General features: G+C 35.0%; 1 protein-coding gene across 11 annotated transcripts in view; it reads left to right on the forward strand.

The window, feature by feature from the left end:
* The window catches only part of Mef2c (myocyte enhancer factor 2C), a 162,919-nt gene that overhangs the window by 75,715 nt on the left and 73,524 nt on the right, over positions 1-13,680 (forward strand). For all 11 annotated transcript variants that reach the window (XM_042691021.1, XM_042691018.1, XM_042691020.1 and 8 more), the window contains exon 3: positions 1,227-1,430. In XM_042691021.1, coding sequence (XP_042546955.1) covers positions 1,227-1,430 — 204 coding nt within the window. The remainder of the gene's footprint in view (positions 1-1,226; positions 1,431-13,680) is intronic.

The following is a 13,680-nucleotide window of genomic DNA, read 5'->3' on the forward strand; positions in this document are numbered from 1 at the left end:
TTTCCCAAACCTATTGTGTCATTTAACTTTTCTCTAAAGGAGTATTTTATAGGAATGATATTCTCTATAATAAACCAGTGGGAAACAGCGGACTATATACAGGCTTATAATTAAGAACGTTCGCACCATTTTGGTGGGTAGGCAGGAATGACAGCTGAAGTTTTAATACGAGAAGGCTGAAATAGGATGAGTGAAATATATGCATTTGCATTTGGTAGGATTGTCAGGTAAGAAGCATGCAATGCTAGGGAATGAGAGTTGTTGGAGACAGCTGTTGGAGACAGCTCAAGAGGAGAAAGACAGTGCATGAGTAAGGTTTTTCAGATTGAGAGAAACTAAGGAGGAATGAATCCAAGCTGGGAGATCAGCTAGGACAGGAACCTGCTAGGCTGTCCAACGTTGAAGTGATAAAGACATGAATGATTGAGCTGCCTGGAAAATAGGCAAGTGTGAACCTGGGAAATATTTGGAGGGAAGCAATTGTGTGGGGCTGTATTATAGATTAGATTAAAAGAAAAAAAATCAGAGATAACAATAGCTTTTGGCCTGAGAAAGGAAGAAAAATAGACAGAGGAATGACATCCAAAACCTAACTGTATTATGGCTAAAACACTTTCAACGCCTTGCTAGATTTCTAGAAAACAAAACAGAACATTGTCTAAGAATACATAATACCACTGAAACATTTCAAATATTTCTAATTAAGTAGCATGAGACTAAACAATTTCAAGGTGATTTTTAATTCAGATGTAAAATGCTCCGTTCATAATATCACACTCAGTCTTCAAGTGCCCAAACACCAAGCTTTAAATTTATAATTGGAAAAGATGTTAACCATAATGAAATTAAATTTTCTAGATCTCAGATTATTCAGAGAAACATGAGCAATTTTCCAGTCACCTTCCTTAAAATGCCCTCTATTTAATCTTGCATTTACAATCTCACATTCTTCAACCAACTAGGAATCAATCACACGCTTTCAACTCTTAGGCAGAAAGTGGTTTTAGATTTATTTTGCTTTCTTTCCAATTGTGTTAGTACTGAAGGCTCTGACAAGTGCATCCTATTGTTTAACAAAAGAAAAGAAATACTGTAAAGATACACATACACACATGCACACACACATACGCATGCACACATACACACATACATGCACATGCATAAATGTTTTTCTTAGTAACAGAAGAAGAAAGGAAACAACACTTTGTCTGCTTTCTCTTTTCCAGGTGACATTTACAAAGAGGAAATTTGGGTTGATGAAGAAGGCTTACGAGCTGAGTGTGCTGTGCGACTGTGAGATTGCACTGATCATCTTCAACAGCACCAACAAGCTGTTCCAGTACGCCAGCACGGACATGGATAAGGTGCTGCTCAAGTACACGGAGTACAACGAGCCACACGAGAGCCGGACAAACTCAGACATCGTGGAGGTGAGAGACTAAATCTGGTGAAGCGTAGGCCTTAGCGGAGCCTGGGATTGTGTGGGACTTCCCTCATCACACTCATATATACCTTCTTTTCCCTAAAATGTTCATGATCCCATAGAATTTCACCTAGAACAACACTTTACCTTTTCTCTCCTCCCCTTAAAATGCATGCAAAAATGGCAAAATGACAGCAACAATGTACGATCTGGTGCTTGCTGGAAATCTATCTCTGGAGTTAAATGAATTGCCTGATCATTGGTGATCATTGTCCACCACTATGTATCAGGATACCAGATTTGGGAATGTAGTTACAAGACACTTCATCCACATTTTTAACTATCATGTACTTAAGTTTTATTTTAAGGAAATAGTAGTTTCCTCATATAGTCAAAGAAAAGAAGCATTTAAAAATGTACTCATTCCAACTTTACATTTTCAATTTTTTCCTTTTTTTTTTCTTACTGTTCTAACTCAGTCTTTTAAATGCATTTGGGGCAGGAAAGTGAAATCAATTATTCTCCTAATTTTTTTCCTAAAATTATATCATTTTATTAATATTAAAAACTATTCATATACCTCTAATCAGAAATAGATTGAAAATATACTCTTATATGTTAGTTCAGTGTTTTATCCAAATCAGATTTTTTTTTTTTTGAAAAAGACTGTCTTATTGCAACAAAAATAGGGTAAGCATTATGGGTAAACTCAAAAGTGTTTGAGATTGGTTGGCCAAAGTTACCTGCCATACAATTTTGAACTTTTGAACACTTTCAACATGAATCTATTTAGATGTTATTGCATACAGCATCCTTCATGAACAATGACTATAAACTAAAAAGGAAGAAGTATAATGAGAATGGTTTTTCCATCTGCCAGTTTTCTCACCTTTTGTCTACTCTTGGTGCCTTAATTTATTCCTGCTTTTCCAAAATTAAAAGGATTGTTTCCAAAGTATGTACTTACTGTCTATTTGACAGAGTACTGCTCTTGCTTAGACTGGTTCCATATTTTGAAGAAAATCTACTACTAATTCTGTTCTAATGACTATTTCTCCCATATCCGTCTCCCTTTTATAATTGCCTGTTAAAATTGCCCGTTATAATTGCCCATGACCAATTCCTACTGCTTTGCTTTTTATTTGAAAGGGTTTTGTTTGAGCTGATCAACTTTTTTAAGTTTTATTTATTTATCTGCCTAATAAGGCCAAGCAAATAATTTCAGTGAAATAATTCAGCATGTGCCTAAGATACTGTACATGATTTTAATTTTTCATTGAGTGATATTTCAGTTGTGGACTTGCTTAAGTTTCAAATTTAAGATAAAACAAGATTCAAAAGTAAAATTTACCTACCTTCTAGAGAGCTTTTCATTCACAGGCACATATAAAGGTGGGAAGATGTAAGAAATATGAAGGTGCACAGAGCTAGTTGTTTGGCAAGCGTCTTAAGAACTGCTGTGGATAAGTATTTATGTATACTCATATGTGTTACCACGCTCTCCAAACGAAGTTGGCATTATACTCAACACTGTACTAAAATCATTACAACAAAATTTTCAGGGTAATGAATGAATGTTAGTTAGAATTTGTTATTGGGTTTGAGCTATTCCAATTAATAACATATAAAATGCACGAGAAGCCGATTGAATCAATTGGAAAATGTGCTTGCTTGTAAGACTTGCTTATAATCTAGAAAATTCATCTACTAAGGATTTTGCTCAGGAGCATACCCCACAATTTAAAAGTGACTTAAAGCTTCACATATTGTCTGAGATACAAATTTTCTGGACAGATAGATATCTGAAAGTGAAACTTCTTTAAAGGCCTTGAAGGAGTACTGGCTAAAGAGCTAGAGGCCTTTCCTTTTAGTCTGTCTTGCTGTTTGTAGTATCATGTTATGTGACACATTGGTAATTTCTTTGGGCTGAAGTTTTCTCATCTCAAAATGACCTAAACTGGAGATTGTAACTCAGTGGTAGAAATCCTTCCATTAAAAAAAAAGAAAGAAAGAAAGAAAGAAAGAAATCTTTCCTATTTGTTTTCTAGTCCTAACTAAATAAAAGCACTTAATTTGAAAATCCTTTGCAACCTTTTAATTTTGAAAAGCAGCATTTTTAAAAAGAGAGTAAAGCAGTGACTCCATTTTCCTTTATTTGACAACCATGGATTAAATCACTGAATCCCTCAAAACAACATTTTGACACTTCTGGGCCAAATCTAAAGATTCTATGGCTCAATTCTTTGGATGAATATGACATATAAATCGAACATGCTATGAGTTTGCCCTGCTCACCTACTTGAATAATATGTTCTTCAAGGATTTGGCCTTTCCACATTTTAGTAATGACACAGATGATGGAGAAAAATGTAAAGTGGTGCCTTTAAGCTTAATAAAATGTTATATCACCCTTATTCACATTGATTATTTTTGAAAGAACTGATCACTTAGATAAGGAACTTAAGATTCTTGGTGGGAAGAGGCCATTTGGGTGTAAAACGGCTTTTTATAATAAATTCTTAAGCTTTTCACAAATATATAAATTCTAATCAAAGCAAAGAATCTATGGTCATCAGTGATGAGAGCTATACATTTCATAATGCATCTAACATAAGGTTGAAAGTAAACATAGTTGACTACTTCTGGGTACATTTTAAAATCCTATTTATTTTAATTTAATGGACTACCTTGAACTGAGTAAGTTTAATGAGTGGGGTAATATGTGTCAGGAAGGATCATTAGTTTTATCTTTCCCATTTGGACTGTTACCTCTCTCCCTTAACCTTGGAAAATCAGTTTACTTACAGGGAAAAAAAAAGTGGAGGATAGAAGCAATATGATTCCTAGCATAGGGACTGAAATACTAATTTCTGGGCCATAGCAGAATGGTGTCATAGGGTCACAGGAAATTGTGCAATGCGTGGGTGTTGAAAAAGATTCCTCCTCTTAGCAAAAAAGCTCTGCGTAATTATCATGTCTTTGCTTGATAATTAGCATTACTGTTACAATGGCACAAAGACTCACAAAGGCATAATAGACAGACAGAGATAGTTTTTGTTATTGTATTATAATTCAGCTTGAATATCTGTTTAGATACAATGTATAAATATGCCAGATTTAGTAAATGTGTTAAATTTTTAATCCATTGGTTTAAAAAAAACAAAAACAGTTATTGTATTAAAGGCATTTCCTTTTTATTTAACTCTAATACATGGACTGGTTGTTTTCTCAAAATGCTCACTTTATGAGGTTGTTAGATTTCAGTATAGGTTCTATTGGAATGAAGGTCCTGCTAGCAGGATCACTTAAAACTCATTAGGTCTACTCCTTGTTATCGGAGCCACCTAGGAGAAGAAACGAGTAGTTTCTGATGGGCTCCATTTCTGGAATATGGGGTTTTTGAGCACATCCAGATGACCGGAAGAACCCAGACCCGATACATCTTCACTCATAAGCTTACACACACACACACACACACACACACACACACACACACACACACACTGTGCAAGGGTGAGCTGTTGAAATGACACTGTGGTTTAAAAAATTCAACATAACTCTCACACAGGTCTGTGCTCTGCCTAGGGCATTCTATATAATCCTTAGAATGACAGAGGTCTTAGGCAGGTTACTCTTATAACCAGGACCTATTTTAAGTATGAAGATAAGATGCGAGTATTATTTAGCACCTGGCTAGCAAGGAGTTCCTCGCCCTTCAGTCAATGGGTCTGTGAGCTGCTCACCTAGTCTAATTCAAGAGTCCAGTAATTCCTTATGGAAGGAGAGCAAAACACTGGTCTTTCATTGCTCCTTCTCCATGGGAAATGGAAGATGAATGTAACACAGGCAAAAGAAACCTGCTATTCACAACTGTCTCCATAGAAGCTTTTTGGCTTTTAGATGCAAGAATGTGTGCCTGTGCAAGTGTATGTGAGTATATAAGAGAGAGAGGACTGAAAGAAATGGAGAGAGAAGGAATAGAGGAAGAGAGGGAGAGAGATGATGATTACATGGAATTTTATTTTGTCACCTCTTTTCAGGTTTAGAGGCATCTGCAAACAGTTGTTTCTCATAAAGACTTCCTTGCACAGAAGTAGTTAAGGTCTTAATTGTGACTGAACTGGCCTTAATAGCTTACATAACCTTTATTGGTTTTTAGTGACAAGATAACCAACCTTGAGCTGTTTGGTGATGATTGTTGTCGGTTTTGTTCAAAAGCAATGCAACACAACAAACTTTTACGCAAATTCAATATTACAAAATTGGAGAATACATGGGAAATACTGAAATGCACCTATTTTGCTCAGGCTTTCATTATAACTAAGCCGGTAATTTCTAATTTTATAATTATATAACTATGCAGAATTGAATTCATTTATATGTGCTGTATAGATGCATATTTTACATAGTCTTTAAGAGAAAAGGCACACTTACTTATTTGTTTGGTCCTTCAGGGATTTTCCTCCTTTCAATCATTCACTGAACAAAGATTGCTCAAATTCCTTCCATGTACTACATGGCCTGGATCCTGAGTAGAATTATAACCAAAGTACCTCAAGGTCTGTCTGTCCTTATAATGGCTCACAAGACCACACATGATCTAGCCCCTGAGATTCTCCTCACTTTTTCCAATTTTCTAGATAACCTCCCCCTTCTACTTTATCCTATACTTGAGATTTCTATCCTCCAATCTCTTTAAACAAACCCTGAATGCTTTGCCTTCATATTTTTCTTTTACAAGATCTCTGTTTAGTTTTTACTTATCCTTGATTAAAGTCAAGACCCAATTTATACCCTGAGGAAGTCATTCTGGAAGTCTTCGTAACTGATGTTAAGAGTTTTCCCCATAGTTGAGTCATAACGGCTTCTACTTTTCCCATCAGAGCACTGTTGATATTGTGACCTCTTGTACACTTGCTTTTAACTCCTGAATGCCAGGATCTGTACATATTTTACTCACCATCACATTCCCCAGTGCTTATTGTGAGATGTTTAGTAAAGAGACCTAACCCACTTACTGTCTCATAGCATAATATTTAGAGTAAGAAAAAGAAGCTTCATAGTACCCATGGAATAGTCGATTAAAATTTGATAGGATTTGCTTGGCAAATCCCTATCAAATAACACTTTTTCTATATCTGTTATCTCTGTTGTCATAGTCACTGGCTACACATGACTATCCATGTTTAAATGAAGTAGAATTAAGTAAAAATGTACAATTCAGCTCCTCTCAGCACTGGCAACAGTTCAAGTGTTCAAAAGTCCCACAGTGTCGAACGGGTAGGTAAGACCCTTCACCAAAGATCTGTGAGATGTCTCTAAGTCTACACTGAAATGTGAAGAGGAGGCATTTAAGCTAATTATGTTCTCAAATGGATACCAAGATTAACTCTTCGAAGTACCTTCATATAACTCTCTAATATAGAACATCAGGGACTATGTTTCAGAAGTGAAGAAATTTACAGCTTTACAATTCTAGACTAGAGAAACCAGTTTGGAACTTAATATTTGAAGTAAAACTAAAAATACGTATTATCCCTAACCCAGTAAACCACAGGGTCAATCAGTAAAGCCACCGTCTACTAAGACAACACCTGGCAGGTGTGCTGACAAGGTTCTCTAGGTCATGAGTGCTCTGTTGCTGTTGTGTAAACAGAAAGACGATACATTTTTCATGTTACTATTTTAAATTTACTGGAAGAAACAGTAAATTTACAATTTGATAACTTAATTTATCCGGGAAAAAAAGAATAGTCTTCTTTATGATAGAATTTAGAGAAATTATATTCTTCAAGCATAATACTAGTCCTACTTAGGCTTAGCAGAAAAATTTAAATATTCTTATGGCTAATTGCTCATTAAGACTACCCTGGCCTCTGTTAAATCAAAGATACAGTTGATTTTCAATAGATAATTTAAAAATAACATAATATCAAAACATGCAATAAATAGTTAAACCTTGCTGTAAAGACAAGGGTGAAAAAAGAGGAAAATTTCTGCCTATTTTTCTATCTTTGTTCATGTATCTTTAACATACTTCCACTAATACTGATAAGCCATATTTATATTTGTTCCCAGTCTGAAAGAACAAATGAGACTAAATTTTTTTAATGTATTCATACTTAATTTTTAAATACTAATGGTTTTTATGCATCAAATTTGAGTTCCTATTTAATTTGCATATGTTTTGTAAACATAAAAAGCTATTTCACATTTCATTTATTAAGAAAACAATCATTGTTGAACAAATAGTAATGTGTATGTGAGATGACTTAAGTTTTATGCACAAAGCAATAAAAGCAAATTTCCTCTCATCTCTGAAACTGCATACTTCAGTGGATCATAGATATTAGTACTAACACAGAGTCAAAAGAATATGTTCAGAGAAAGCACTAGTTTTCAGAATATCAGCAATTTAAGGGTAATTTAATTTTCTTACATCTATTAATCATTACTAATTTGTCATTCTTACTATTTTATATAAGCCTTCTTGAACTACAGCAAGCCAAAGCCCTTTTCTTTTTTCCCTAATACTTTAAAGGAAAATGATAAAAAAAAAATAGTTAGACTAGAACAGAATTGTCCATTTTAAATCATATTAATAGATTTCATGAAACTTTGAACTTCGTGGACAGCAATAGCATGATATGATAGCACCTAGGTAAACCTAAGTCTAGTTTTAAAAGGTATTTAACGAAATGTACAATAGTAAAACTTCTTTAGTTCCTCAGGATTTGTTCCTAAATTTATAGTAAAATATTCAGAAATGAAATTTTCAAAATAATTCTGAGTCCGGCCTAACGTCTGAATAAAACATGAAGGCCCTTCTCGTCAAAAATGCTAACTGTTTTAATAACTTCACTCTCTTGCTTGTGTTTTGATTCTTTTTTTTTTTCTTTGAACTCAGAGCCTACGCACTTTCTCTGAGTCCCTTTTCCCAAGATTAGCGATCTACCACTTGAGTCACAGCTCCACTTCTGGATTTTTTGTTTATGTAGTAGAGAGAAGACTCTCACAGACTTTCCTGCCTAAGTTGGTTTCATGCCTCAGAACTCAGCCTCCTACGTAGCTATGATAACAGGAGTGAGCCACTGCTGCTTAGCTGTTTTGGTTCATTTTCTAAATTTCAAGTCTCCCTTCTCTGAAAGAAGATAACTATGGCAGACTATAGACATTCGGTATATATCAACTTATTGATCATTTACAATTTTTTTCAAGGAAATCAAACATGTTCAATAATAAAAGTGAAATTTTTTTAGGTGAATTAAATGTTGTTGCTATATCAGAAAAAAAGAAAAAGAAATTTACAAGGCACAGAAAGCAACCCAGTAGAGCCAGACACCAGTATTTTATGCCTGTAATCCTTTCTACCCAGGAGACTGAGATCTGAGAATCATGGTTCAAAGTCAGTCCAGGCATTAATTCAAGAGACTCTTATCTCCAGTTAACCAGAAAAATGCTGGACTTGGGAGTATGACTAAATGGAAAAACATCAGCCTTGAATAGATGTACAAGTCGTTATGTTGAAAAACGAACTTTACAACTTTGGCTGGGGGGGAGGGGTGGGAAATGGGAAGGGATAGGAAGGGAAAACAAAGGAGGAGGCAAAAATGCTTGATAAAAAATGTACTCATTATCTTGCCCATGTAATTGTAACTCCTCTGTATGGTATTTTCACAATTTAAAAAAAAAAGCACCCTAGGCTCAAGCACAGTACTGGCATATAAAAAGAATATGAAAGTGGAGAAAGATTAAACAAGAAATAGAAGAACGAGAAGAAAGAGAGAGGGAGAAAAAAGAAAGAGAGAGAAAGAGAAAGGGAGAGAGAGAAGGGTAAGGCAGAAATGAAGGAAAGAGGAAGGAAAGGAAAAAGAGAGAAGAAAACACAGGAGAAATTGTTTTAAAGAGTTACTGGAAAGGAAAGGACTTCCAAACAAAAGAACTTTGATTCCTGTGGAAGAAAGAAGTAGTCTATGGGTATGTTAGCCAGGATTTGGAAAGAGGAATCAGTGGGTCATAATGCCTTTGGCCTAGTCTGAATCACTAGGGATATTTTCTTAAAAGGCTAAATCCAAAGAGTCTGGGACCAAATGCAGGATTATGTATTCTTTTTTTTTTTTTTTTTAATTTTATTTTATTTTATTTGAGAACATACTGTACAGAGGGGTTACAATTACATGGTCAGGATAATGCATACATTTCTTACCAAGCATTGCAGCCTCCTCCTTTGTTTACCCTTCACCTCCCTTCCCAGCCTCCCCCCTCCCCCCCACCCAATCATACCCCCCCTCCCCCCCTCCGACATTGTAAAGCTGGTTTTGACATGACATTTTGTACTTCTCATTGTTGCAACAGGTCCACCTGAATCCTTAAACGACTTGTTTGTCCCCATCTCCTCCACATGTTATACTGACATCAAATATAGTGAAAGCAGGGGTTAAGCATCCAGCTGATGCTGATCTGTAAACTCAACTTCAAGTAGCAAAGAATTGTTTTCACTTTTTCACTATATGGTTCGGTTAGCATAGGGTTTAGAAGTACATCTGTAGCTCATTTCTTCTTTGTTGGGGTCATATAATAAAATTGATTCTTAGAATTATATCAAACATCTATGTAGATTCTTAAAACTGATAGTGAAGCCAATTGTTTTTTTTTTTTATTGTAAAGATCCTGTCCTTGCAAAAGTCCATCATTACTCAGTAAGGTGCCAACACTGATTATTTGCCAACACTGATTATTTGCCTGGCAACTTTGTGATTAGCAATCACTTGGAATGCCTAGAATATGCATTGAGGATGGCTGAGGCCAAGGCCAAAGTCAGTGGGAAAGTGTGTGTGGCTGGTTGGAAAAAATTGTTCTAGGTACAACGGCATAGTGGTAGCTCTACTATTGTTATGGTCTTCCTTGTTTTCATGGTCAAAACAATCCATAGGACATTGTGGAGAACACTTTGTAAAACACAACTGGTAATTAAACAAATGGTAATTCAGTAAATGGTGCATATGTATAGAACAGAATAGGTGAGTAAATTATATTATTAGAAATACATTTCATTTTACCACTAGCAACCAGGCTTCATGACACACCTGTAATCACAGCTACTCTAGATGTGAAAATGGAAAGATCATAAGCTTGAGGCCAACCTGTGCAAAGTTAGAAAGACCTTATCTCAAAAAAGGGGTGGAGATATAGCTCAAGTGATAAGAGTGCTTGACTGAGTGCAAGGCACTGAGTTCAATTCCAGAATTGCAAGAAACAAAAAAAAGGCAATTTTAGCTAAAGCTACTAGGCATTTTTTTTTCCAATCATGTCTCAGTGATGTTGAATGTATTCTGAGCTACTCTGAAATTTAGCCACCTGATAGAAGTTATGAATAAGTGAAAAAAACCCAGCTCTGTCAATTATTTCTAAAGGTCATAGAGTTAATGACTAACTGTGAGGTTAATTAGATTCTGAAAGCCTCTTCATATCAATTAAATCGCTTATCTTTATGTTTTAGTAAATAAACTCAGTAACTATTTAGAACTACTGTTCTAGGATAAGAAACACTATAAATAGTAAACTCTAAAATGAGTGTTTGGTAATTTCTCACAGCTAAGAACATTATTACACATAGGTAGATACATGAATTAATAACAGTATCACCTGAATTTCTCAAGTATATTCTTTGTCTTTCAAATGATCCATTAACTACAAGCAAACGACACAACTATGACCTAAAGGAAGCCAATATGTTGGGGCTACTGTTAATGAACTACTAATCTAAAAGCGAAGTGATACTCTGTACTTCTAGCTGAAGCAATCCAAGCTCTTTCAAGATTAATAAACACCATTTTGTATGTGTGTGAATCAGGATCAAACACAGGTTCTTGCCTAAGAGTCCTACCACTGAGCAAACATTCTATCAATGACCGATGACCCTAACTGTGATGTATTTATTTGTAAAGAAATTTATATATTTGGCATCTATACTATGATACTTATGAACCAAGTCTTTGCTGACCTATGAATTCTCCTTGTATAATAGAATCCACTTTCCAAAGAATGAAATAAATCGAAAAGGTAGCCAGTGATCATATGTGCCTATATAAAGTGAAATTAAATAAATCCAAAACTTCAGTCCCTTAGTCTCATTACCTATATACTTCAAGTGCTCAATGTGGTTGATGGCACCAGTATGGGAAAAAGGCATCATCAGAGAAACTTGCTTTGGACAAAACATCATAATTTGAGTCTAAGACTTTTGTCATTGAGATAACTGGTATGATGTTGGTTGGATAGGTAGACTACAGAGGTAAGACTAGGCTGTTTCATCTCTTGTTCTTATACTAGGCATTTATTGAATGCCTTCTGTGCATTTACATCTGTGTCCAGACAGTGACCCAGTATGGAGACTTGAATATCTCACTCAAAGGAAAAGAACATTGTTTAAGTAAGTGCGTTTATGTAGAACGAGATAAGAGGATAGAGGGAACAATGAGCCTGGAATTGTCCTGAAGAAGACAAAAATGGGAAATAGCAGCAAGCCAGGTCTATTCTAAACTTTTCTAGTAAGTGTGGGGAGAAAGAAATCATGTGTGTACAGTTCCTTCTGATTTTTCTGAGTATGAATGGAATTTGATCTCATCCAGGATTTATAATTGCTTCAATTGCTTCTTCTTAACTAGGGTTGTTCTGAATTGATTCATGTTATAAAAAGAAAAAAAAACCCAGAAAGTTGCATAGTGATATTTATAGAGAGTATTGTTGAAGCAATATTTATGAGAGTTTATCTTTTACATTTTATTTTATTTTATTGGAAATAGCACTGTAAAATCCAACAAATGAGGGGAGGAGAAAAATTTAAAATCAGGAATGAAGTTTATTTTATTTTCTAATCTTAGAAACAAGGGGGCTTTTTCCATGGGAAAAAAGTAGCATTCTAGTAGAACAACACTACATATTCACTCTCAAACATGGGACAAATTAACCATGCTAGGCTTCAGGTTTTCTAGCATGTATATTGTATACCTTGAGTTCCCTCACAGGACTGTCATGAGGATTATAAAGTATACAAGATGGCAGAGCCCATTTAAACTACTAGGTTATGAAAGCTAATTTTATTTGCAGGGTCAAAGGGGAAAGATCAGGGAATGAAAAATAATAATAATTGAAGGAAAGAAGTGCAAATTCTTAATTTGTACATAATTTAATAAATAAGCATTGCAGAGCTATTATTTTACATAGATCTAGCAGATCTATATATTGGTCTTTCCTTCTTTTTCACAAGTATTTGAAGTATATATGCAAGGAACATTTTTCTGAGGACTCTGGAATTACAATGATTAAGACAAGTTTAATGTGTTCCAAGGCCATTAGTCCAGTGTGGGTAAATTACCCATGGTGCTTGTTCTTTTTTTATATACATATTTTTATTGTAAAAATACTGTACAGAGGGCTTACAGTTACTTGAGTAGGGTAATGAGGACATTTCCATTGAGCATGGTTACCTCTTTGTTTTTCCCCTACCATCCCTTCTCTCCCCTTCTCCTTCCCCTTCCTCCCTCCCCGAAATTGTAAATTTCATTTTCAACATAGTGTCTTGTATAGTGTCATTGTTACAATGGGTCAACCTATATCCTTATTTCAGCATTTTGTTATTTCCCTTTCCTTCCCCAAATTAGAAAAATGTATATACAAGATGCAGGACACTGGAATCAAATATAGCGAAAACAGGGGTTATACCAAGAAATGTACTCATTACCTTGCTCATGTAACTGTAACCCTCTGTACAGTATTTTCACAATAAAAAACTTATAAAAAAGAATATACAAAAGAAACAAAAAATTACGTAGTACATTATAAGTACATTAAAAACAATAGCAAGAAAGAAAAAACCACTGTGTCCCTATCTTGGGGTTCATTTCACTTAACATCATCTTATATGGTCATATGTACATAGCTTTTGACCTTTCCTTGTCCTGGACATGTACTAGTTATTGCAAATAAGGGAAACTATGGGACCTTCGTTACCTTGGGCCCGGCTTACTTCACTTAATATAATTTTTTCCAAGTCTTTTCATTTCCTATTGTTTTTATATTGTTTGTATATACCACATTTTCTTGATCCATTCATCTACTGAGGGACATCTGGGTTGTTTCCATATCTTAGCTATGGTAAATAATGTTGTGATAAACATAGTTGTGATGGTAGCTTTACTATGGCCTTGTTTGTGATCATTTGGGTAAATGCCCAAAAGTGGGATTGCTGGATCATA

Source organism: Dipodomys spectabilis, unplaced genomic scaffold, assembly GCF_019054845.1.
Source record: "Dipodomys spectabilis isolate Male_0828 unplaced genomic scaffold, ASM1905484v1 ptg000140l, whole genome shotgun sequence".
Classification (NCBI taxonomy): Eukaryota; Metazoa; Chordata; class Mammalia; order Rodentia; family Heteromyidae; genus Dipodomys; species Dipodomys spectabilis.